At 39.6% G+C, this 24,939-nt stretch overlaps 1 protein-coding gene across 2 annotated transcripts in view; it reads right to left on the bottom strand.

Moving 5' to 3' along the window:
* LIMCH1 (LIM and calponin homology domains 1) overlaps positions 1–24,939 on the bottom strand; it is a 185,639-nt gene that overhangs the window by 39,485 nt on the left and 121,215 nt on the right. Inside the window, exons 8-17 of one of the 2 annotated variants that reach the window (XM_074904714.1) lie at positions 20,794–21,043; positions 19,861–20,133; positions 14,193–14,483; positions 12,711–12,965; positions 11,057–11,401; positions 10,023–10,346; positions 9,222–9,455; positions 7,997–8,245; positions 7,020–7,055; positions 2,250–2,376 (exon numbers count right to left, since the gene is read on the bottom strand). In XM_074904714.1, coding sequence (XP_074760815.1) covers positions 2,250–2,376; positions 7,020–7,055; positions 7,997–8,245; positions 9,222–9,455; positions 10,023–10,346; positions 11,057–11,401; positions 12,711–12,965; positions 14,193–14,483; positions 19,861–20,133; positions 20,794–21,043 — 2,384 coding nt within the window. The remainder of the gene's footprint in view (positions 1–2,249; positions 2,377–7,019; positions 7,056–7,996; positions 8,246–9,221; positions 9,456–10,022; positions 10,347–11,056; positions 11,402–12,710; positions 12,966–14,192; positions 14,484–19,860; positions 20,134–20,793; positions 21,044–24,939) is intronic. The other variant, XM_074904716.1, reaches the window with a different exon arrangement.

Raw genomic sequence — 24,939 nt, 5'->3', positions numbered from 1 at the left:
GACCCAGATCTGAGCAACACAGGTTAGGGACTAAAGTGGCTCACACCTGGTTGGTATGAGACATGACAGAGCAAAAAGCCTATGGTTTGTATCCAGCTATATGGATATGTCCTTGTTGAGGTAATGATCTTACTCTTTGAAATCTGCCTGCCCAAAATTGTCCAGAAGATCAAATGATTCTGGTTCTTTTCCTTTCTTGAAAAGTCAGCCTGACACTAAACTGGAGTTGCAGGAGATATCTGTTATGGGCACCTATGTCTTGCATCCTACTTGGGTTATGAATTTACAAGTCCTGGAGGGTACAGAGACAAAATCTTTTTCACAGTAAAAATATAAAGATGTTTCCTAAGCTGTAAAATTTCTTTGCAGTCAACTAGTAAAGAAATAAAATTTTCCATGTAAAAAATAACATCTGTAGAGCTTCTGCAAAGAAAAATAACTTCCTAGGAAACTGTGGGGGCACATTTATCATTAATGTTACAGCATCAGGAGATTAGTATACAGATTAATATTTCATGCATTTTTATTTTAATAAAAAACAGATTCTGTATACATATTCAATTCAGAGGCTATTTCATTAATTACATGGTTTTCCAAATATTTTAATTGCATTTTTATTGGTAAACAGCAGAAGGTACTGCAAGCATAACTTATTTTATTAAAATCAGGAACAAACCTTGTCACTTTTAATTTAGCTTAAAACCACAAACTATTGACATTACACTCAGGGGAATGCTCATTAAAGTATTTCTTCACATGACCTACATCTATCAGTCTATAATCCCCTTCTTGAAACACAGGCCTTTCATTTTCCTCAGTTACTAATTATTCTCACTGAAGTACCAAAGCATTTCTTTATTCAGCTACTCCCACTATTGCCTATTGTTTGGAAATTAGTTTTTCATTAGCAAATTTAATAACAAGCCCTCCTTCTTTTTTTGTAATTAAAAACCAGACATGTTTATCTTTTCCAGCTCTGATTCTTTAGAATAACAATAATAAAAAAAGCGCCATGAAACTGTTAATTGTTGGCAAATTTACAACACGGGCATATAAAAAAATATCCAACCATGAACACAGTGTCATCTCCACAAAGCCCTTTTAATGCCAAGGACATTCCAGTAAGGGCATTTTTAGTGGCTCTTCAAAACTTTTAGTTCAGTGCAGAAGGTGCTGAGGGCCTGGAAAACTTAAGCACTTTAGCTCAGAGGATTTTCCATTCAACAGCAAAGAGTTCTCAAACCTCTTGAATGCCCTTGGACTCATTCTTATCTCTGCTGGGAAATTATGGCTTCCCACACATACAGACCTCTCAGCTGAAATCCTTCATTGTTCTACTATGAAAAGTTATTTCTTAGCTGTATATACTGTTCTTTTTTGGACTTTTCCTTGAATTTTCTACCAAAAACCCCTCTCAGATGCCTCACAGTAGCTGTCTTTATAATGGAAAATTACTGTAGTAGCTGCTTGAAGAGATGTGATTTTTGTAGGTTTTTTGTTTTGGTTTGGAGGGTGTGTGTGTTTGTGGTTTTTTGGTATTTGTTTTTGGTTTGGTGTTTGGTTGTTGGGTTTTTTAATTAAAAAATATGACCCAAATTCCTCATTTAAAAAAAACCCAGTCTTTAGGAATGAACAGGATTGATACTAAAAGTCCTGATACTAACCTACCTGCAAATCATGCTTTTCTGTCCTTACAAATTTTCTGAGGATAATGCTGAACACCAGGACAGCTTAAAAAAACATTGAGGAAAGAGGGTTTGGAAAGGACTTTTAATCCAAGCAGGGTGTAGCTAACTTGAGGGGTTATTTGTTTGCTTGGGCAAGATGGAAAATGTTAACATTTTCTGTATCTATGCAAATTTATTAAAGCCAAGTCCAACATATTTATTCATTGTCCTGCTTAGTCTTGTGTTTTGTCACTTTGGGCATTTACTAATAAAAGTTAGAAGCTATTCTGCTTCCACTTTCACCTAATCACAGTTTAATTACATTTTTTACAAAGCAAAATACACGGAGCACAGGCAGAGGCACCAGAAGAAGACCCTGTATTCTGCAATTTACATCAAATTATGAACTTCTATGCTTTTAGTAACAATCCGGGGGGGGGGGGGGGGGGGGGGGGGGGGGGGGGGGGCGCGGAGAAAGAAAGGAAAGAAAAGGTCCCAATTATTTTAGTGCTAGAGAACAACTGTAGATTTTGCCTAGCTGGCTGGCCTCAATGCCAGCACTACAGACAATATTGCACTTACATCTTGCCATCTGGTCTCATCCTCTTTCAGCTGGTTGTTTATGTTCTGCAGTTTCTCATGGCGAGCTTTGCTATGAGGCTGAGTCACAGCTTCTTCTTCACATCTCATGTCAAACATGCTCATACTCCTAAACAAGGGGGAATTAAGAAGTAGTGCAGCATTATTTACAGGCTTATATTCCTCCATCTTGTTAGAGCTAAAGCCACATGAGGGTGCTACAGCAGAATCAGACACCTGCACTGTTATGAAGCTCCCAAAAGCAACAGTCCCCTAGAAGGACCAGTTAGCATCCCTATGGCTCCCATAGTACTTCAGGCATTATACTCCTCAACTTCCTCTTGTTTTTGTTAGTTGACTGCAACTTTGCCTCTCACTAAGAAGCATTACTAACATTACACCTCCATCAATAGCTCTTATTAAAATAATTCTATTCAGTGCAGAGTTCAGAACATTTTACTTTCTGAAGATTTGTTTCCCACTGTTTTCAAGACCCCTCCAAATAACACTGCAGACAGAAGTTTCCATTTTAGTGTAAAACAAGAGAGGCTTGAGAAGTATATTTGGGGCAGCGTGGCTGACTAAATGCTATTGCTACAAAATCAGAGAGAGCATGCCCAGAGAAGTACACACAGTGCAAACAGAATGGTACTTCCTCCTCTCCCCTCCCTGCCTTGAAGAAACTCAGAGCTCTCAGCACCAACTTATTAATACAGCTAACCTAACAAGGAAAAGCTGACATTCAGGACAAAACAGTTTCTTTCTATACATTCTATTTCTGTCCCTGGCCTTTGGAGAGTTAAAGGAAAAAAATGTCATGGTTTGATATTACACATCGATTCATATCATGTAAAGATCTTCACATGAAGATAACGTACTTAATACTGCCCCACCACCACCTATTAGTAAAAAGGGACCTCAGTTGTGCCATTAAAAGCAAAAAGCAAAAAAAAAGCCATGCAGTTTCATATGAAGTGATTTCACAGCAGTCTCCAAATGACCATCCATAGCTTTAAGTGAGCCAACTAGCAGGAGAAGCACCCAATGAAGATAAAATCGTAGGCGACTGTGTCCATAGTAATCAAAGTGATTAGACACAGAAAGTTGTGCATATATATATATATATATTCAGCCAACATTTGTATTTAGGCAAGCAAAGATGAGAATGAACCACTCTCCAGGGAAGGATGGAAAAGGACATGCACAGATCCCATCCTGTTAGTATTTACTCAGAAATGAAGGACAGAATACACATCCTATTTTTGTCTGTAGGCATGAACAGCAAGGTTAGCGTATTACTGTGCTCTGCCCCTCTGAGTGCTGAGCGGTACACTAGTTTGGGTTACTCTTTGGGTAGTTTAAGGTTTGCATAGCTCAGGATTGGATTGGAGTACTCCTAAATAACAGAACCTAAAGAGGTGGCAAATTTTGTTGTTTTTAAAGCTAAAGGCATATCACTTACTAAGGAACATTTACATATCAGCCATATTTTGCAGACTGGTAAGGTAAGTTGAGAGATGCATAACTTGTAATAAAGTCACCCTTAAAGGGTTTATGGCAGTTTAAGAGCTTTTGAAAATCACACTAAGAAAAGCCTTTAGTGTTAAGTATTTGCCACCTTGTGCCTACTGGGTCAAACTGTTTGTGTAGCTCCTTTCTCGTACCCGTCATTGTTCTCCGGAGAATCTTTCATTCACATACAGGAGAAGAAAACAGAAGACCTGAAACAGTGGTAACTGGTTCTAGTACAGTGCATGAGCACTCACTCTCTGCCATTTGGGATGGGAAAATAAAAATCATGAGTCCTAATAAAAGGCTAGTATTTATTCCCTGTGTTCACTTGGGTCTCTCAGGGTGCACAAAGACAGCAAAACCAAAGGTTTTATGGCTGTTAACAATGCAAATACTCTAGAAAAGTCTTCAGCCTAGGCCAGGAATCAAACTATACTACAACCCCACATGCATCTTCTACTCTAGTTGTCACTTTCTGCTGCTGGATCTTCCTTGCCATGGATAAACAACCAGGCAGGTTCAAACATCAACTCTGCAGCAACATGTATCTTCCCAAGAGAGCAATCTGAAGGAGCCACATCTCAAAGCACTGTGCTCTGTCTGCTCTGACCAACATGTTAAGGAGAACCACCTGCTTTCCTGAATACATGGACATGGCCATCTGAAAGGTCTACATCAACTTCTCTGCCTGACAAGTTCATCCTTAGAAAATAATCCAAGACGCTAAAACTCTGAGCTTCTGACAAAAGACACTTTCACCATGAGTCCCACATCATTTTCTCCTTAGTTCTTCCTTATATAAACTACAAATGGCTCCAGCCCATCACTAACACCCACATGAACAGAATGAGATTTACTCCTTCCTTCAACCACACACTGGGCCAGCTGGCACATGGCATACAAGTAGATAGGAAAGATGCAACTGTACCAAATTCACGTTCATGATTTTTCTGCCCTTAGCAAAGCTCTGGGGATCATATTCAAACTCCATCTGGAAGCAAGAGGCCTTTCTGCTGACCAGCATACCAGACCTGCTGTTCTAACAAAGATCTGGGAAAAAACACTGTACAGATCAACAGTGTATTTTGGAGGGCTAGAACTTTGGGATGATGTGATTTTTAAGTCACACTATTTTATTCTTGTAAATTACAGTTGTTCTTGTCAGTGATATGCGGCATTTTTCCTTTTTTTTTTTTTTGAGCAGGTCTGAACAGGTGTTGGCTAAAAAAAGTTGTCAAGGATTTGAGTACCCAGACTGTTTAACTTAAAAGTAAGAAATAAGGTTAAAAACTTATTTTTATGAGAATATGTTAAAAATCATTATGCAAGGCATTTATTATGTGGCTGCATTACCATTTTACAGGCATACTAACACTTAAGAAACCCCAGTAAAACACAAAAAGCGACAGGCTGTCTGGCTAAAGAATCAGACTCTAGTAAACTAACACTCAAAAATCTCAGCTCACGATTATTTGCTTGTCAGGCTTAAACTATAAAGCATAAGCCTAAACTCACATTGGACTGTCCTGCTACTACCAGAATTCAGCGCCATCTCTTTGGGAGATGGCAATGGGCCTGATCAGCAGCCACACACTAAGTATTGCATCTTCTGGACCTTGAGACCAGGGCTGATGACAGTATCTAGCATACCCTAACCAGTGAAGAAAACTCTGTCACTCTAACAAAGGAGTTTCTAGTTTTGCTGACAGAATAAACAGCACCTAGTCTAAGACTAAATTCAAGTTACAGAGTTTTCAAAGGAGACTTGACAAACATTTTGGAAGCATTTGAGATGTCAGTTCAATTTATTTTTCCTACACGAGAGCCAAATTTTATTAGATTCTTCATAAGTAGTTCTTCAGAAGGAAAAACACAACCTTACATTTATAAGAACTTAAAAGACAGTTTAGGAAAACAGTTGCTTTGTAAACTGTGGCACATCTGGAAAGGATGACAACGAGGCTCGAACATGTATTGTTTTGCCTTTTAAAACAAAATCAGAATCAATGTGGAATAAACAATGCGATTTATTCGTCTTTGCTAGTTTCACATTATACAGCCAAACCCACTGCAATGCCTCTTTGAAGGCATCTCCATGTACCTTCTCCCATGTTTGCATTTAATACAGACATGCAAAAATGGGGGAAAACAAATGAACAAATCAATCAGATAAGTAGGCTTTCTGAAATGGCAGGAAAGTCCCCATTGTTAAGTATAACACTTCTGTGGTGTTATGCTCTTTTCATCTTATCTCTTCATTTGACTGAACAGATTTCTGCGGTCAGAGGACACAGGCTTCGCTCAGCATAAAGTTATTACAGATCTTTTAAAGAATATTCAGTCCATGATTCTAGCCTTTATCATCAGAGGAAAGGGTGAAAAATCATATATGAGTCTCTGTATATACTTGTTATAAAAAACCCTCAATTTCTTTCTATTTTGTGATTTAATCTGGGAGACAGAGAAGGTCGTGCATTTCTGTGAACAGAAGGAAGATATTAAGGACATTATTATGTGGGTAGTTCACAACTATTTCTTTGCTTCTAAATGCCTGCACTTTGTAGGAATAGCTAACACTTTCACAGAGCATTCTAAATGACTGCATACTATTCTGAACTACAGTTGACATGCGTGCAATACACAGTTAAAATGTTTGAGTGCAATAAATGTCATAGTCCTACTCCTTCTGTCAAAAGTAAAGCATCGAGGTGAAGAGTTTAAAAAAATTAAGTTTAGTACCTTATTAAACTAAACCCAACCTAGAAGGGATTCAAGAGAAATTTTGTAAAATACAATAAAGGAACAGCTGAAGATGCATTTTGCTGATATTCTAAAGATGACAATGGATTTTATTTTACTTTGGGAATTCTTTTTTCTTCCTGTATAGGTCATACTTCATTTTTTTCCTCAACACCCAGCTCAGATTCAACCCAACTCTCTTTACTTGAGAGAGGTAGCTGATTAGAGGCAATGGAAATTTAGAAGAAAAACAAAAGAAAAGGAGGAGGAAATAATACTTTAAGCAACAGCTGGACATTAGTGTTACGCTCAGTTTTTACGGGCTTTTATATAAAAATTCTTTTTAGCTGCAATGTAAGCCATACTGCATACCATTTTTCAGTGCTTTTCTGAAAAATTTATTTGCTGGAACACTGCAAAATAATAATGAGGCATCAACTGCATTTTAAATTAGTAGAAAGACGGGAAAGCATGCAGTGTAAGTTGTTTAAAACAGAATCTTGTGAACACAAGACAACTTACTCTGCGTCATCAGACACAGCAGTTCTGGGGCCGAATCTACAAGACCAAATATAAAATTAGAGTGTTGATAAATACATTAAGTAGTAATTGCAACTGGACTCATATAATTTGGGTAACTGTCACTTGCACATCCAACCTGTACTAGTAAAGATAACCAAAAAAAGAATCAGACTGTTCAGGGATTATGTATGCAGCAAGCAAGACTTACCTAATCATCTGGAGGTCAAACTAGGTAAGAACACCAACTATCCCTCCCATACCCCATACTAATGCCCCCATTATATAATACTATATCTAAATGAACTATACCTAAAAGGGGTGTAAAAATAGTTATTGAAAATAGACAATATATTATCATTTACAGCAAGTGCTACACATGCAATGGATGGAGACAAAACTTAACAGTTACATTGCACAGCAATGCTCAGAATAAACATTACTGAAGCACGAAGAGACAAATATTATAGGCAGAAAGAGAGAAGGATTTCCTTTTGTTGTTGGTGGGTTTTTTTTTTGGGGGGGGTGTAGCTGAAAAAAGGTACTTGGTAATACACAAATTAGTGTCATTCACTAAAATGACAGTCTTGTTTAGAGCCATGCAAGCCACGTATTTGCATCTGGGATTTACAATAAAAGAACATCAAGTACAAAAGTTGACACTGCAACATTTTCTAATCATGGAGAAGCAAGATACACATCTCTAAAAGTGCAGAGTCCAGCTGAACCTCTGCTATTCATAAACCTGTTTTGCAATTCAACATATATACTGTAATCGAATATTTTGTTTCAATTAGCTTTCATTTCAGTATTTCAAAAGAAAATGCATTACACAAATATTCTGTTTGTTTCTAAAAAGTGTGTTACTGACATACAGTATTTTAGTCTGGACTGAAAACACACCAGGCAATGCACAATCTGAATTCTGAAGTGTGCACACGGGCGTACAAGCTGCGTGATTCACACCATAGAGAGCTCACGTTTGCAGATGCTCATCCTTGGATGACAATGTTTCCATTTTATTTTCCTCAGGAACATCCTGAAGCTTAGACATTTGACCAAGGTGGACTTCATTAAGGCTACATTCACCCACTTGGGGAGTACAAATAGTCTCCTCTTGTCCTGCAGGAGGGAGATTGCATTTTTCCTGCCCTGGCTGCTGTTCTTGTGGTGGTTGTATTACGGGTTTTCCAGAGCTATTAATGCAGGCTTGTGGACATTTTTCAGGCCTGAGTGAGCCAAAGGCAGCGGTGCAAAGAGATATATTAAGCAACATTTGAAAAATCACATATACATAATGAAAAGCATAACTGTAAGTTAACAAAAAAACCCCCACAAACCCAAATAGCTGATAGGTGACAAGCTAAGTGAGGCAAGTGCATAAAACATAATAGAGAGTCAAATGCTTGTACTTCCATTCCTCTATGACAAAACCACAAATTGTCCTGGACATCACCGAAGACTGAAATATTAAGTACATATTTGAACTAATCTATTCAACTTAAGGTCTTCTCAACACCAATCCACCGTTCAATTCTATGATAAATGACAGGTTTTTTTCTCCTGGCTGGGCTGTACACTAATTTTTCATCTGTGTACGCACAGGCAGATGCATATCTTTCTCCTCATATACTATGAAGAGGCTGATGAACAGGAACATTCCTACTCCCACTTGCTTGTGGCTCAACCAGCCAATAAACTCCGTTCAAAAGCTTGATCTGCCAACTTCCCCACATAGACTCATGCATCTGAACAAAGGTGCTTAGGAAGACACCGAGCAGGAGGGATCTTGGGATCTCTAGATTTCCTGTTTGGAAGTCACTGGCACCAGTTAAGCCACAGACAAGCATCCAACCTACCATATCGAGCACCTCTATTTCTAGCTGGAAAGATTTGTAATGATTAGCTCATATTTAACCAGAAAGCTCTACAAATGTAATGCAGTCTTGCTATGTGTATCCATTTCCACATGCTGTTAGAATTTTGCATCTGGTAGAGCTCTGCTCTGAGTCTTTACAGGGCTCTACCAAAAGGGCCAGAAATCCTGCACTGCTATCTTCTGAGCAGAAGGAGTCGGCACAGAATCAAGGACAAACATGGAAGAAACTGCTGCTGGGTCAACAGCAAGTATTCCAGATCAAGAGATCTTGACAAACAGCCCACAGGGCCAGCTACAAGGGAAAGAGAGAAACACAACTTTCTTACCTCAGAGTTTTCTTCTCAAGTTCTGTAGTTGTGCCCTGCTTATTCTGCTGCTTCGAAAATGGCATGGGAAGGAACTGCTTAACACTGGGCCCAAGCTGTTTTAGAAAAGCTCCAGTTCTTCTGGCCAACATGTCATCTCTTTGTGGGTCTGGAAATTTCTCTTTGTTTTCTGTTCCACCACTCTGCAGCTGAGCGATTTCAAGCTGTTCTTTGCTCTCTTCTCGTGTGACAGTACTGCTCAGAGAGACAAGTGACACTGTTCCATGATAATGCTCACTTGTGCAGCCCAAAGGCAAGTGGCTGCTCAGGCAACATGGGGTACTGTTACTCAAAACACAGTTGCAGAGTGATGGACAAATACCCATCTTTAGCTACAGCGCAGGGAGTGAGAGCAAGAGGAAACTTATGTTGAATGCCACACTTATGTAGGTGATCTGTTAGAAGCTGGGGATTGCATAAAAATATATGTGAGGTTATTCACTTGAAAGCTGGCATAAAAGTCTGGACAAAGCACCATGGATTGCAAAAGAAATCCCCCCAAAAGATGAAAGACTGTTTTCATGCTGAATGGCAATTAACAACTGAAGTACTTAAATATTACGAAAGAAAACAGACTGGTTTATGTTCATAGGATACATTCCTGTAAGTAATTTCATAAAACAGAACACATGCCATGATGAATGAGTAAAACGCATCCTTCAAGGCTGTGTGAAGAATGGAACAACACTGCTGACTGATCCCATCTAATGCTACACACAAACCAGGCATGAAGCTCAGAGGGATCTGCTTCTGTTCTCTGACCTTTCTGTTTCCTGCAGAGTCTTCAAATCCTTCTCATGAGCTACTGGCTCCCCTTGCCACTGCTGCAGCAGATGAGGAGCTACTGACAGGGGAGGACAATGTATGGGAATGGGGCTAGCGGTATGCCTCTGAAGAGCTCCCATCCTTCTAACCAACATATCATCTCTCTCAGTGTCTGGTAAATGCCTTTCACATTTTTCCTCGGTGCTTTCTTGACGTTTGTTCAAACTGCATGGGGTTTGTTTCTCAGAGGTGATGCCAAAAGCTGGGACAGGTAATGGCATTCTCCTGCAAGAGTCATCTGTACCTGACTTGGCTACCTCACTAGCGATGAGATTGAGAGAAGGAGTGAGATAGACAAAACATTCTCAGGTCAAATGAAAGGTAAGAAGAGGAGTCCTCCAACTCAGTTTGCAAATGTTTTATAAACACACAAACTTAACTGAATGAATTACTTGCTAAAAGTATTCATTAAAAATTCTCGCTATAGACAGACTCGGCGATTAAAGAAAAGCCAAAGAAACGTAAGCTCTGTTAATATGTTAACTTCCCAGAGCTGTAATTTTCCTCCAGATAAATGCCAGAAACAGAGCACCAATACACCCTGGCTTCAGCATTACATCTTCAAAAAGAAAGTAAATTCATTAGGTTTGAAGAAAGCATTTTTTTGAACATCAGTAAGGCCAGCAAGCTGAATGACAAATTCCTAATGTGCTGAAAGCAGGCAGAGCAAAGCCACTGGAATTTAAGAAGCACAGAAAACTTGAATGACAGCTCAGACTCTGAGACACCAGTGATTTCACCACCCATCTGAAATTTTGAGGCAAGCTCTCACAAGACCTTTGCACAGCGTTGTTTTGCGTAACCCTAAACATGTTAAGATACTGTGAAGGCATCAGGTGACTTCTGAACAAGGCCGTGCGTGTAAACAGCTCTTAGGTCTATGCTGCAGTCCACCCCCATGCAGATCAGCATCTGGCAAGAACAGGTCTCATTTTTCAGCTCAGCAGTGCTTCCTAAGCCACACCAAATACCTGGACTCATTCTGTGGCTTAGATACTTCATTGCTGTGTTCAGCAAACCTGAGATTGCCAACAGTAGTTGAAGAAGAGCTTTCAACACCAGAGTGACTCTCCACACTGTCTTTCTTGCTTTCCTCTTCTGTTCCACTCTTGGATGAAGTTCTGCCAATAACGAGCTTGTCCCATTTCTGTTGATCAATCTCAGTTACTGGCCCAAAATGCACAAACTTCTGCTTGGGGCTACTAGCTTTTCTGTTTGCTCTGGTTTTGCGGACAGCAAAATCATCATGGACTGCTGCTTTCCTTGTGATTTCAGCTGGTGGCAGAGTGTCACTGGGACATTTGAAATCTTCTTCACTAGTCAGAATGAGGAATAAAAGAATCCCCCAACATGAGACCCCAAAATAGAGGAAATTAAATGCTCCTGAGGTTTTGAAGGGGTTTTATTTTAAAGTTCAAGGACACAGGTACAAGCCGTCATGGCATACTGAGGCCCAAATGATGGACAAAATCTGAAGATACTGCAGACCTATTGGGGAAACTCTGGGACCACATCCATGTAAGTTCTTCCTTAGGGGAAGGAATGCAGCACACAGCTCATTCAAGACTCAGTTCTTCACCATAGAAAAGCCATAGTTCCCTTATCTGCTCACGTAGACCTGGGCCACACGCTACATGGGACTGCATGGCACCAGTAAACCCATCTTGTCATGGGGGAGTTCCAGTGGCATGAGAGCACTAGCAAGGGCAATTCGCTTATTCTAAATCAAGAGGACCGAATCTTGATTTTAATAAATCACCTCAAAAGTAGTGAGGAGACTATGAATATCCTTGAGACAAGAGAATGACTGAGTTTTCACAGTCTGTATTAGAGTTAAAATTACATACAGTAACTACATTGTTAGAAGAATGCCTGAACAGCTGGCCACCTTTAATTAGAAAATGGCACATGTCTGAACAGGAAGGCTAGGAGTTGTTATCCTTTCCTACTGGAGTCACAATCACCTGCATACATTATAGCTCATCTCCACAGGGAAATAGCTTAGAATAACTGCTTTATACCAGCTCCCTTTGCAGAGGTTTAATTTACAATAAGAGTACATCTACAGCATACAACGAGGCTCCTGAAACCCCTGCCGCAGTGACAAACAGTGCTGGTGTATTTACTTACTGCTGGAGTACAATGCCATGCAGATACATAAACTCAGGTCTCAAAAGCAGTATAGACACATTAACGCAAAGAGATGCTGATCCTCAGGTAATACCCCCAAGGTATTATTCCCCAAGTCCTAAAGATAGCTTGGTTAGCAGCACATAGTGCTACAGAGTTAGTGGTACCACTTGGACCTTTGCACAGTTCAACTCTGAGCAGCTTCAAAGCAGATTTGAGTCACAAGACAAGAGGGACCTTTCTGATATATTAAGAGCATCCATCAGGGAAGCGACTGTGAAACTACTACAGTGTTCTAAATGATGGACACACTTTCATTTCATGATAGAGGGCATCCCTGTAGAGATTTTGGACTCCTCTGAAAACTGAAATAGGTAAGGACTGGTTGTTATCAAGGCATTCTTCAAGTTTAAAACCACAAGCACACACAGCAGATTGTTACAAACTAAACATGCTTCTCAGGGTGCCAATCCAGTCCATGGGCAGAAACCGTACCTGGGCTCCTCTGACAGTTTCAATCTTTTCCAGGTGTCCAGATCTGCTTTTGTTATAGAGGCATTAACAAAAATCACATCTTCTTGCAGCTGATGAAGGGTGCTTTGAGATTTCTGTTTAGCCAAATCATCTCTCTCAGTATAAGGCCCTTTCAGCTGCTGTTCCTCCTCTGACTCAGTCTTCTCAGTTTGCAGAAGTGGGTCCTCTTTGCTTGTCACTATTTGCCTTGCTGATGCCATGTGAACCTGTCTTCTTCTAATTTAATGCACATTCCAGGTCAGCAAGAAAAGATATTTTGAGGGAGCAATCAGTGTCAGTAGAAGAGGTTCAGAGCACAAGAAGATAAAACTGAATTTGTAAGATCAGTTTTACATTAATTTTAGGAAGTAAACATGGAATAATTCATTTGAAGTTGAAACCTCTCCTCTATGCTACCCCGCTCAAGCGCTATTGAGACCGCTTCTTTGCATGACTTCTATTCCTAGCTCAAGTAAGAAAAGCTTTCTCTTAAATAGTTACAAGTATCTCATTTTCATATTATTAGCGAAGTGAATTCGAGTTTTGCTCGCAAACATACTACAGAATTTCTTTGATCTTAGAGTCATGTCAATAGCATTAGAATATTAAAATTGGGTTATGTGCTCTTCAGATGCTCTGCCAAACTAGTCATTAGCATATGTTAAAATAATCAAATTACCAGCAGCTGAAAGGCACATTTTGCATTACTGAAAAGAGCTACTAAATATTAAGAGAAGTTTTCTGAATGTATCAGTTATTACAGTCAAGGTCCACTGTAATGTGTATATAGTGGTTTTGTCTAGGATCACTTCTCTTTGCACAAATAAAACAAATATACTTATTTCCTGAAGAAGATCTATGCCTAGTAGATACTTGTGTTCAGCAGCTTCTTAAAGGACTGTATCGCTGAACTGAAGAAAGAGGAGATTTTCTAGGCTGAAATCTTGTAAACCATGCTCCATTTCCAAAAAAGATCCTGTATAAGAAACATTAGCACTACGTGTAACGCAGTTTGGTGTGGTATAACAGGGAAGTATATTCAGAGTCTTAACTAAAGACTTATCTGAGTTTGTTTTATGCAGGTGTATTAAAAGGGCCTTTGATGAAGCAAACACATCCAAAAATGTGCATTGCAAATGCTCAGCAAAAGGAATAAGAAGAAAAACCTATCTTCTAAGTTTATTCTTCACTACTAATGCTCATGAGGTGTCTCATGAGCTTAGAAAACAGAAGTGTGTAATATTTATGTTATTTACACTCACAGTCGATTTAAGCTCCTGGTCCTGATACTCTAACAAAAAATTACAGTTGGCAATCTTTTTTTTTTTCGTTCACTTCATAATAAAGCATTTGCATTTACTTTACCTGTAAGTATTTTGTAGCCAAGACAGCTTTAGTCCTACCAGCAATAAGCCATGTGAAAACAAGCATTATAATAGAAAGAAAAAAGTAATGAATGCACACCTTGCATGTTCCTGCTTTTCCATCTGCAGTGGCTTTTTAACATCTTCCAGTTTAGCTTTATCTTTACTTATATAGGGTCCAATTAAAAAGGAGTTAAATGGAACTATATGTTTGGGTTGATTCATTCTGGCTCTCCGGGTGGCAAAGTCATCCTTTTCTAAATCAGGAACTCTGCTGGCTGCTTCATCTTCTGAACCAGAATCCTTCCCTTGATAATAAGTCATGAAGGGATTGTCCTTGCGAAGGATGATGTCTGGGGTACTTCTGTTGTCTTCACATGTTGGCTTTTTACTGACACAGAGCAAAATTAAATAAATCTCTTGATGCACCAGGGGAGGAGAGGGCATTGGCAGCACTCATCTTGAGGTCATAAAACAAGCACAGTTAATCAAATATGCTCCAGGTTGCTGTTAGATTGGGCAAAGTCTTGCTATAAATAAAATTTATCATATACAGGTAACAAATCTGCAAGGACTTCACACAGAAAAATCAGCATGTTGGATCTCTACTTATTTTAGCTATAGCTAAAAGAACCACTAAGAACTAGTTTACCATACTCGATGCCGTAAATGTAGTACTGGCAGTATTAAACTTGGACATGTGAAAAAGAAAGAGATTTGATGCAAATACCTGATCCCTGGCCAACATTGCTGAATTCTGAAATATCAGATATTTCCTTCTTAATGGCTCTATTTTTTTTAAAAGACATGAGTAATCACTGAGACTGCCTGCCCTAATATTAACTGTTTTTCTTCTCACACATATCCACACTTGATTCTTTCCCTGACTAACCTTCCCTTTGCCCCAGAATATGCCAATGCTGACCTACAGTAGCTACAATGATAGCACTAGTATACCAATGATACTGGCATGCTGGAACACACTGCCATCGGCCTCGGTCAGAAACCTGATGGATACTAACACAGCCTTGCTGTTACTGAAGACTATGACAATAAAGACCCTTGAGAGCTTGTGCCCAGAAAGATTAAGCTTATTTTAACTTGTAATGGTCAATACTCTTAAGGAAACTGGAAAGACAGATGTCAAGAGGTAGGCGACTCTCCCGTTTAAAAATCAAATTGTATTTATTAATATTTTAGGGAGTTGGACACCAAGCAGCAGACTGTTTCATGCAGTACTTTCATAGGTTGCAAATATCTTGCATTTCCTCTTTCATATAGCACACCTTGCTACACAAAGGGAAAAAGAGCGTATCACAAAGGATTAAACAGACTGACATTAAGAAAGCAAATCCAAACAGCTCAGGGATTGCTTTGAGTTTCTCTATTTTAAAAAACAGTATTGGTATAATTAGCTGGTTGTTTAAACATTTTAAAGTCCTGCAAGCCCACTATACATGTCACTTATTTTACAGCCTCAGCTGCCCTTTCAAAGTACTGCTCAGCAAAGTTGCTGGAGAAAGTCATAGGGAAGCCATAAACCACCTCTGACAAGTCAGCCTGGCTCAGTCTCAGAGGACAGAGGAGCAGTGTGAAACTGCCTGTCTTTGCCTTGTCATGCTGCAATGAACAGGACCCCCTTTAGCGATGTGGAGAGCATGCTCTCAAATTAGCCAAAGGCCACTTTTTCCTCAGATCTCTTTGAAGGATCAAGCTTGCATTTAAGGCAACAGACAACACTGGCCGATGGCACTCCAAAGGGAACTGCTGTCCCTCTCCCTCAGGAGCATCTCTGTTCACAACAGCTTCAGAAACAGCTGGAACAGATGGCTCTGAGCTGCTGTATGCTTTGCATACACCCTCCATGAGCAAGGGAGGTCCAATCCCTCAGCTTCCCCTTAGAACAACACTCTACAAAAGTCTCCCACTACTCTTCTTACCAAGAATATGGTAAGAAGCTTATTAAGTATGTTGACTTGTATATAACAAAATCAACAGGCCTACAAGGCCATCTTCAGGTTCAAATTTCACTGCTCAACAGGTATATTACATCACTGAATTCTAAAGCACAGGCTGTCAATATACAAGCATAATTTGACCAAATCCAATTTACTTTATAAACCTACAATACAGTAAGTACAAGATGACCACCAGGGAATAAGTCTGATTTCCCATTTATGGTTTCCTAAGCCATCTTTTTTTCCCCCAGTAAAAGAATATGAAAACTTCAGAAAAAACATACTGATCTGAAGTAGATACACTGTGCCTAAAGTTTTAGGCACAACGGAAAACAGTTATCTGAAAGTCATATATGCTGGGACTTGTTCTCCCAGACAAGCCAGGGTACGTATGATTAACTTTATTTTTTTAAAATCAGACTCTACTACTGGTACCATTACCCTTTCTGAAATTTAGTAATTTGGAAATAATTTTCAGAACCCTGGACATAAAGGGTATGTATAAAATCATGTAATACTCCATTAAATCCTGTTTATATTTACTTCATAAATGAAAACCGGTAAGATGAGTATTTATTCAGCTGGTTGGGAGTACTGTTTCATGCTTTTAGTTTTTAAGAGGTACCTATAACCGAGTTATTATTCAGTAAAAACTGCTGGATTTTTCAGTCTCATGTCCGCCAATGTATTGAAGCTTGAGAGCATCAAATGTAGCATTACTGAGAATGGTGCTTTTGGCAACAAAGAAGCATAGAGTTACAGTGTTCAAAAGAGCAACTATGAGTCACTGTAATGAGTAACTGAAGAACTTACAGCTTTTAGTACGCAGCTAGACTTCAGCAATCAGTTTCTAGGTTAAGAATATTTTCCATTAATTTACATTTTGTTTTTAATGGAATCAGAGATTAGCTGTGACAGTTTGAGGTCTCCTGAATCCGCCACGGTCTGAAAAGTGCTTTTGAAGGACAGTTTACCACAGACATAGTGAAGACTCTAGATTTGAAGCCTGCAATGGACCAGAATTCCCTGTAGATTTGCAAATTGCTATTGCATACCTGGCCCCAGCCCTTGCAGAAACACCATCCCCATCTATGCTGGTACAGCAGGTGCTTCCAAAGTGTCAGACTGCGGGCGTTTGCACTCCCTGAAGCAGGGTCTCATACAGGCTTGTGGATCCTTATATTGCATTTCAGAACAACAAAAGAGTTTTGCGTGTTTATGCACAGTCAAGATAAGAGTGCATGTCCATTTTGCAACAAACATGCCAAAAATGTTTGCTCACATTCCTCTCTCTCATCCTCCTCTACATCATCTATTACAACACACTTAATTATCTTCTTTTTAGGGAATCTCCATGAATCTGATCCTTACTTTTCAGATACAATAGTGTAAATAAGAGGCAGATGCAGACAATAAGCAAGCAAGGAGGATCACACATCAATAAAACAACATGCTATAAAGCAGTAAAATATAGTCCTTTGGGAAGGGGAAATGCTTTTTGGCATGCATTTGTATAGCACTTAGTTCAGTGAAGCCCTTTCCTAGAACATGCTACAGCAATGGAAATAAGTACTTAGATTCCAAGCAAAAAATACATTTGCATACAAGCTCAAATCCTTCTTATGACAGAGCCAGAAACGTCCCCTACTGAGTTTCAGCTTTAGGAACAATTAGATGCCTTGTAGAACTCAAAGTCACAGTGGGTGTCCTCCAGAAGTCAATATGTTGAGAAGAAACAGCTTGTAAACAACTCTGAGGAACTCGAAGACAACTATCTCATATGAAAAAAAGAGAGACGGGCTTCATGGAAAGATAAGGGAATAAGAGGGGTGAAAGAAAAAAAAATCAGAATACAGAAACAAGAGGGATTAAGAATTGGTCAGTATCAATAGTGCATGAAAGTTTGAATTTGATGCCAAGAAGAAGAGAGAGAAAATGAAGAGGTTCAAAGAATAGGGACTGATAATGAGACATTAAGAGAGATGATTAAATGCTCTCCCGTGTCCTAAAGGGTCACTATCAAATTCTTCCCTTCTTCTCACCCACTATCCTTCCACTTACACATACAAACCATTTTCCTTACAGACCTCTGACTCCAGTGCCTTTTCTGATGCGTCTTCCTACAATTCGCAGGAGCAGGCTCTTACTTCGCTATGGTGAAGCTTGGGCTACAAAGATATGCTCTTTGACCCTCAGCTGGGGCAGAAAACCAGCAGCTCTTCCTTCCTCCAACTGCCAAAATCCCCAAGGTGCTTCCACTGAGAGCAAGGAAGGAAAGCAGCTTGTTATTTTTCCTCCCTTCTCCTTCAGCCCTGTTAGGACCACAGACTGTCCAAGGAAAGAGGAGACCCGACTTCCTGTCAAAGAACCACACATTTGATCATATGTGCTTCTTTCTTGGAGATCAAGCCAGTAGATCAAGCACAGGGTTGGAAAAGGGACTCTCAATGTGGTGAGCATCCTCCAAATGCAAATGCAAACAGTGCTATTTGTTATGCACTGCACTGTGGAACACAAGCTATTACTACATATTACTACATTACTACCATTAACACTACAGCCTTGGACACAGAACAGGATTATACTAGCATCCTACTGGTTTATGGAATGCTGATTGACTAGCACACTAATTGAGCTGAAGGACTAATTTATGACAGGTATCACCTCTTCATTAGTATCTGGCTTTGTTAAAGCAGTACCCCCACAACCACACACAAACACTTGCAGCTTGACAGCAGTGAAGCAAACCTAAGAAGAGGAGATACGACAGCGTGTATACTGTGACTGATTTATCTGCATATTGCGTATCTGTATATGGCCGCAGACAAGCTTCAATCTATCTATAAACAAGCTGTATCACCTAAGAGCTGTACTTTTTACTACAATATTTCAAAGTCCAGACTGTAGATTAGCATCTGCTAAACTACTCACTGTCAGGATTTCACCCCACAATCGTAAATAAAATGTTTTGGATAGGAAGACATTTGGACACTTGCCCTTTAGCCAAACCATTTTAATCAGTTGTAAGAGCCTAGTCCTCTGACACGTTGGTTAAAACTCTGCTTTGTGGGCCATCCCCATGAAAAAAAGATTTTTCATGAGGATCCGATATCAGATGCTGGAAAGGCGTGGGCAGTGAGCCTAGCCATCACTCAGCTCTCGAGTTAAAGAACAGGAAATACCTAAATTGAACAACATCCAAAAATAAATAACACAGGTAATAAGTGAGTAACTACTGATACTCCATGCCAAAGTCAGTCAAATTATGATTGGTGAACTATGCGTCCATGCTTTAACTGGTACATGTGTTAACAAGCACTGTACTTTTATAGTTCCTGCCATTAAAAATAAATGTATCATTTATTAACACAGCTAAAAATATTAACCACCTAAAACCTGTGGTTCAGTAAACTAAATCAGCCCATCAGCAAAAAGTAAAGTAAGCTTCTGAAATTTTTGCCTAAACAAGACATTTTTAATGTCCATTTATATGTATTTTTTATTAAATGCAAGAAAGTATTAGGTGGAAGGTGACAAGTAGTCTGTGTAGCAGTTTTCTTGGAGTCTGTTTACTTTATGCCATAAGACAGTACACTTTCTCAGCACAAATGCAGTTAGCATCTTATAACTCTGCAATCCACAGCTGTCACATCACAAGCCTTTTCAGACCAAGACCTTCACTAGCGATTGTGAGTGCTTGGCAGACTGGACTTTTGTTAGAAGTGAAATCACAGCGGATCGAGGAAACCCACACTTCAGCCAATCCTAAATATGTGAAACGTGCACAACTTCTCACACCATTGGGCTAACCTGCCATAGCGCTGGGCTGCTGACATGACCTTAATACCAGCTTGTTCTAGTCTTCTTAATTTTCTGATCTCTTCTGCATCTTCCCCCTTGGGTGCGGATGTTTCTTTTGCACCACATGAAGGAGACTGGTCTATGGAGTTTCCTTTGTTTTGATTCAAACCTATTTGACTTTTAAGGGAGCTTGCCTCAGGAGCCATGGAGCTCTCTTTCTCCTTTTCACACAGTCCTGATGTTTCATTCTGTTCTTCTTCTATGGTTTCAGGGTGGGGTTTGCTATTGAATTATACAAGGTAGTTTAATGCATGTTGTGCCTGAAACATATACACTTATTATAAGCACATTTTGTTGATATCAAGATGCCAAAGGATATTCTGAGGAATGATCCAAGAAGATAATTATGCTCTTTAATGGAAGTTGCTTCTTAGGCCAAATCAAATGAAGTATCAGTTGACAAAACCAGCATGCAGAAACACATAGCCACAGCTATATAAACTGTATTGGTGTAGAGAATACAACACAAAAATAACTTGATTTTTAAAAAACACAGCAAAAATATTACCTCTTTTGATTGAATACATCAAACATTACTTATAAGTATCATTTGTCAGTAACTATATTGAGAACTGAGACAGATCATCCAGAACATTTCTGTCCAGCCTTGGGTTTGAGTCAACATCCATGGTACTTATATTAACCAACATCTTGTCATACACAAGCTATGCATTGCATTATATGGTAAATAATGACATGAAGACAATAATTTTACACTCATTGCTTTTCTACCACCTTTGCCAATTGCTACAAACAATTTATCAGTACCATCTCAGTAAGTGACTTATTACAACTTCATACACCACATGAAAAGAATGAAAATTAGGCAAGTGTTAAAGCATCATCATTGAGGAAAGGAGAAGTTGGACAGGCTGGTCTTACCTGAAAGGTCTGTCACCTAGTGGTGAAGTCGCCGTGCTCCAGCTCTTTCGGTACTCTTCTCGTTCAGCTTTCTTTTTCCGAAGTGGAGCAGGTACATAGAAAGTCTGATTACTCTTGTTCGGGAGGTACTGATTAAAAGGCACAGCTGATTTAGGTTCACCGTGTGAGGTCCGCCTCGCCAACATATCATCTTTTTTCACATCTGGCATCTTTCTGTGTGGCAGGTCAGTTTCCGAGTCACTTCCTCTCCCTAGTGAGGAAGGAGAAAAAAATCCCTCTTCTTTTCACTTTCATCCAAGTTTGGGTTTTTTTAAATTATAAATCAGAGAAGACACCACCGAAAAATTACATTTAGCATGTGAGCACCAAAAAATGAGGCCACTTCTACCTGTATTTATATTTTAAAATCAATCACTGAAGGTAGCAGCCATAATATCTACACAGACAGTAAACATTTTCTTCCATCAACCCTTATTTTCTAGCCCTGAAAAACTCATCTTCAGCCACAGCTTACATGAAAAAACAGAGGGTCAGATTAAGCCAGACTTGTCAATCATACAGGACCACTACAGAAGCTTACCTGACTAAAGCCCAAATGACTCCTAGTTGTACATATGGGTACATTTGACCTGATTCACATTCTTGAACCTAGACTTATATGTACATAGCACAAGCTCAAGCAAAAAAGGCCTGCATGCTGTATATTTACAGCAGAGCAGGAATCTCTCTATGTTTCTACACACAGACATTAATGGCAATTTGAAGGCACACAGCATCAGCTGAATATAAGCATCAGTTGCTATAAACCAGAAGATTCAGGTGATCTCTCTCCAGTCTCATCGGTTGCCTGGTCAGTCAGTCTAGCACACTGCAAAACAGACAGAGAGACTTGACATTCAGATGTGAAGGTGCAAGGAGAGAGGGAAAGGATCTCAGGATTTAGAGTTTACATGAGTACAGCAAAGACTGAAGAATATTTGCTGGCAAAGAAAAGAAATAAGGTCAGAGAGAAAAATCAAGAGTTACAGAGAATAAGACGGGAGATCAACAGAACTGAGTGACTACTTTATTTTGTTCCTGCTGTTTACAACCCATTTAAAACACAGAAACTTCGGCAAGACCTTTCCAACTTGAAAACGAAACTCCCAAATGGTAGTGCAAATACCTTAAAGAGCATTTGCAGTGGAATTGCCCTCATAGCCATATTGGAAGCCACTTCACTGACATTCACTAGATTCCCTGCACCATCATGAGTCTTTTTAAGTAATTCACAAAGAAGCTATGGAAACAGTTCTCTCCCTGCAATGTAACATCACCACAGGCCCTGTTTTGATGAGTGAAATGGAGCATACTCAGCCATTTCTCCCACCCGCATTCAAATACGCTCCCAGCTTTGCAGTGTTGGACATCTCTGGCCCTTGGTCCTTTTGCAACACTTGCATATACAATAGCTGTTCCTCTTTTCAGGGTGCGGGGAAGCCACCCAGGTTGTGTCCCCTTGCTAGTTCATCACACTAGTAAATAACTAGCTAATTCACTGAGCTACCTAATGAACAGCTGAAAACAATGAAGTAATAAAAATCACAAGTAGCTTGTGTATAATTCAAAGTGGGGGAAGAAAAAGAGGTCTAAATATGCTAGGAATGTTATTTGCAAAGAGCTTTTGCAGCAGATTGAGTTATTCGATGTTTGCTTGGAGAAAGATGAAGAAGAGTGAAAGGGAACAGTAAGAAAAGACAAGACACAATGGAAATGAGCTAGTTAGACAAAAATCACAATGCACTTTTTCACAGTCATCTTTTGCTTGAACAATTTTGGTCAAAACTAGCACCATGATTGGTAACCTGAGTCTATGTCTAAATGAAAACTGGAGACACTACCACAGAATTATGGGTGTCTGAGGATAGCTGGGGTTTGAAGAACTGTAATATCATTCGACTGAGCAGGGCCACAGAGGAGCTAAAAGAAAATTAAAAGATCCCTTACTGTTATTTGCTATTCTGTCTGTTCCTGACTCTGTTCTGGTGTTTATTTTTGTATCACATGAAAACCAGCCTTGAACTGGCAGACAGAAATGCTGGAATAGATAACCACAGTAGCAGAGGAATTAGAACAGACTCCTCTCCTCCTTACTGATGTGCCTACCAGCATCCCCAAGTTGAGTACTTCAAAGACAAATAGATTCTTTAATTATTCATATTTTACTCATGAAATTATTTTTAGCTCAAATTTGCAAAATTGAAGCCAAAACACTGAATGGAAGATGTAGCCATGCTCTACATCTATAACCTTAACTTTGTTTTTCTGCATCTGGAAGTAGAAGAAGCAGCAGCCAGTTTCCACAACCTGTGGCAAGCACTTATACCCCACAGACATGCACAGACCCTTTGTACAAGGATCCATGCATAACTGCTGGCCAAACAAGAGGATTTTATTCATTCCTGAGTACATTAGGAACTCTATGGGCAGGTCAGTCTGCAACTATACTATGTTTTAAACGAACTATTCTGCTCTACTACTGTTTTTTTTTCTTTTCTTTTTGCCAAGGGACAGCAGGGTCTGCACAGGACACCCAGAGCAGTTCCTAAACAGCAGGGCTAATTACAAATGGCATTTGTGGAGGTAGTATTACTTACTGCTTCCACCTAAACTAATCATCACTTTAGAATCACTTAAATGATCTCCATTCATTTTTTTTTTTTTTTTCTAGGAGTGGAAGGAATCATAGTTTTATTTCACTATCATATTATTTGGTTTATAAATCTCCTATCTGAATGGAGAGAGAAGTAACACGAGCAGAACCTTTTTCTCCATTCAGCTTTGCATATATATTATTTCTATCAAAAACTGCATATACATTATTTCTAGCAAAAACTCCAGTGAAACTGGCCTGCTGGGGCCACAGGAAGAGGTTTGACAGAGAACAGGTCAGCCAAGCTACACCTCACCTGCAACTCTTGGAGGAGACAGCTGTGAAGTTATGGCAGGAGCAAGCAGGAAAAATGTGACATACTAGAAAGGGCTGGCTGGACAAGTCATACATGTGTGCACAGCATCTGCATGCACTCTGGGTCTGGATATGGTTAAATACTAATTTTTAAGAACAAGCTTTGTATGCCTGTGACTTATTTTGTCTTTGTTATGGACTCAAGAATATGACGAGCTAGTATGTCTTAGCTGTGGCAAGCCATCAACCACAAAACCATACTAAAATCTGCTAATATAGCAGAAGTTGATAGGAAGCAGCTACAGGATATGTGTAAGTGGCTGCCCACCAGCTCCAAGTAGGTAGGGACACTGGACTTAGGCACCCAGGACAGAGCAACACTTCTTGATCAGGGCATGTGAGGTGTTCCTATTTGCCAACACCAGACTTCTGTGTCATTTGGGAAGGTAGAGAAATGTTTTGTTATGTGGAGACTGTGCTCTGTTCAGTGTCTTAGAGGGCATGAAGCTGTTTCAGGGACTCAGCCCCAGTAGCTGGTTCTGGATGGTCAACCACCAACAGCCCTAATATCACAGACCACTCAAAATAGCAGAGCAGATCCTAGCCCTGCTTGCCACACAGCTCTTCCATAATTCAGCTGTGATACCAGCTCTCCCTTCCAGCTTTCCAGTTTTAAGGAGTTCCTCATCACCTCAGGAAATCTCTCACGTGTCCGGTTATGATTAGCACCAGTTTCTTTCATGCTGCCAAAAGCTGTATGAACATCTGGTTCCTACCAAAAAGTCTTTCTGCCCTTCCTTTTTTTTTTTTTTTTTTTTTTTTTATTAAATAAGTAACATTACTAAGGAGAACTGATTCATGTGTGGAACATAACTTCATCTGATGACAGTTTGACCAATTCATCCATTCATCAGGAACGTAACCATGCAGAGGGAGCCTCAGTCAAGCAGCCTTTTGTTCTGAACCAGAATCCTGCTCATGACAGGTAACCTAAGTGCATGCTCCACACCTGTCTCTAGCAAATAATTCATCATCCAGCATGGTGTGTTTACAAGCCTCTGGGAATCAGACAAGAAATGCAGAGAAGCAACACCCCTTCTGTAAGCCTAGGGCTGTACGTCCTCATTCAAAGGTGTACAAAGATGGCCACAGCTTTGATGTTGGGAGTTATTATTTCACCCAATTTTCTAAATACCATG

The sequence above is a fragment of the Athene noctua genome, chromosome 4, assembly GCF_965140245.1.
Source record: "Athene noctua chromosome 4, bAthNoc1.hap1.1, whole genome shotgun sequence".
Lineage (NCBI taxonomy): Eukaryota > Metazoa > Chordata > Aves > Strigiformes > Strigidae > Athene > Athene noctua.
The sequence above is the reverse complement of the archived record's forward strand: the minus strand, read 5'-3'. Positions and strand labels throughout refer to the sequence as shown.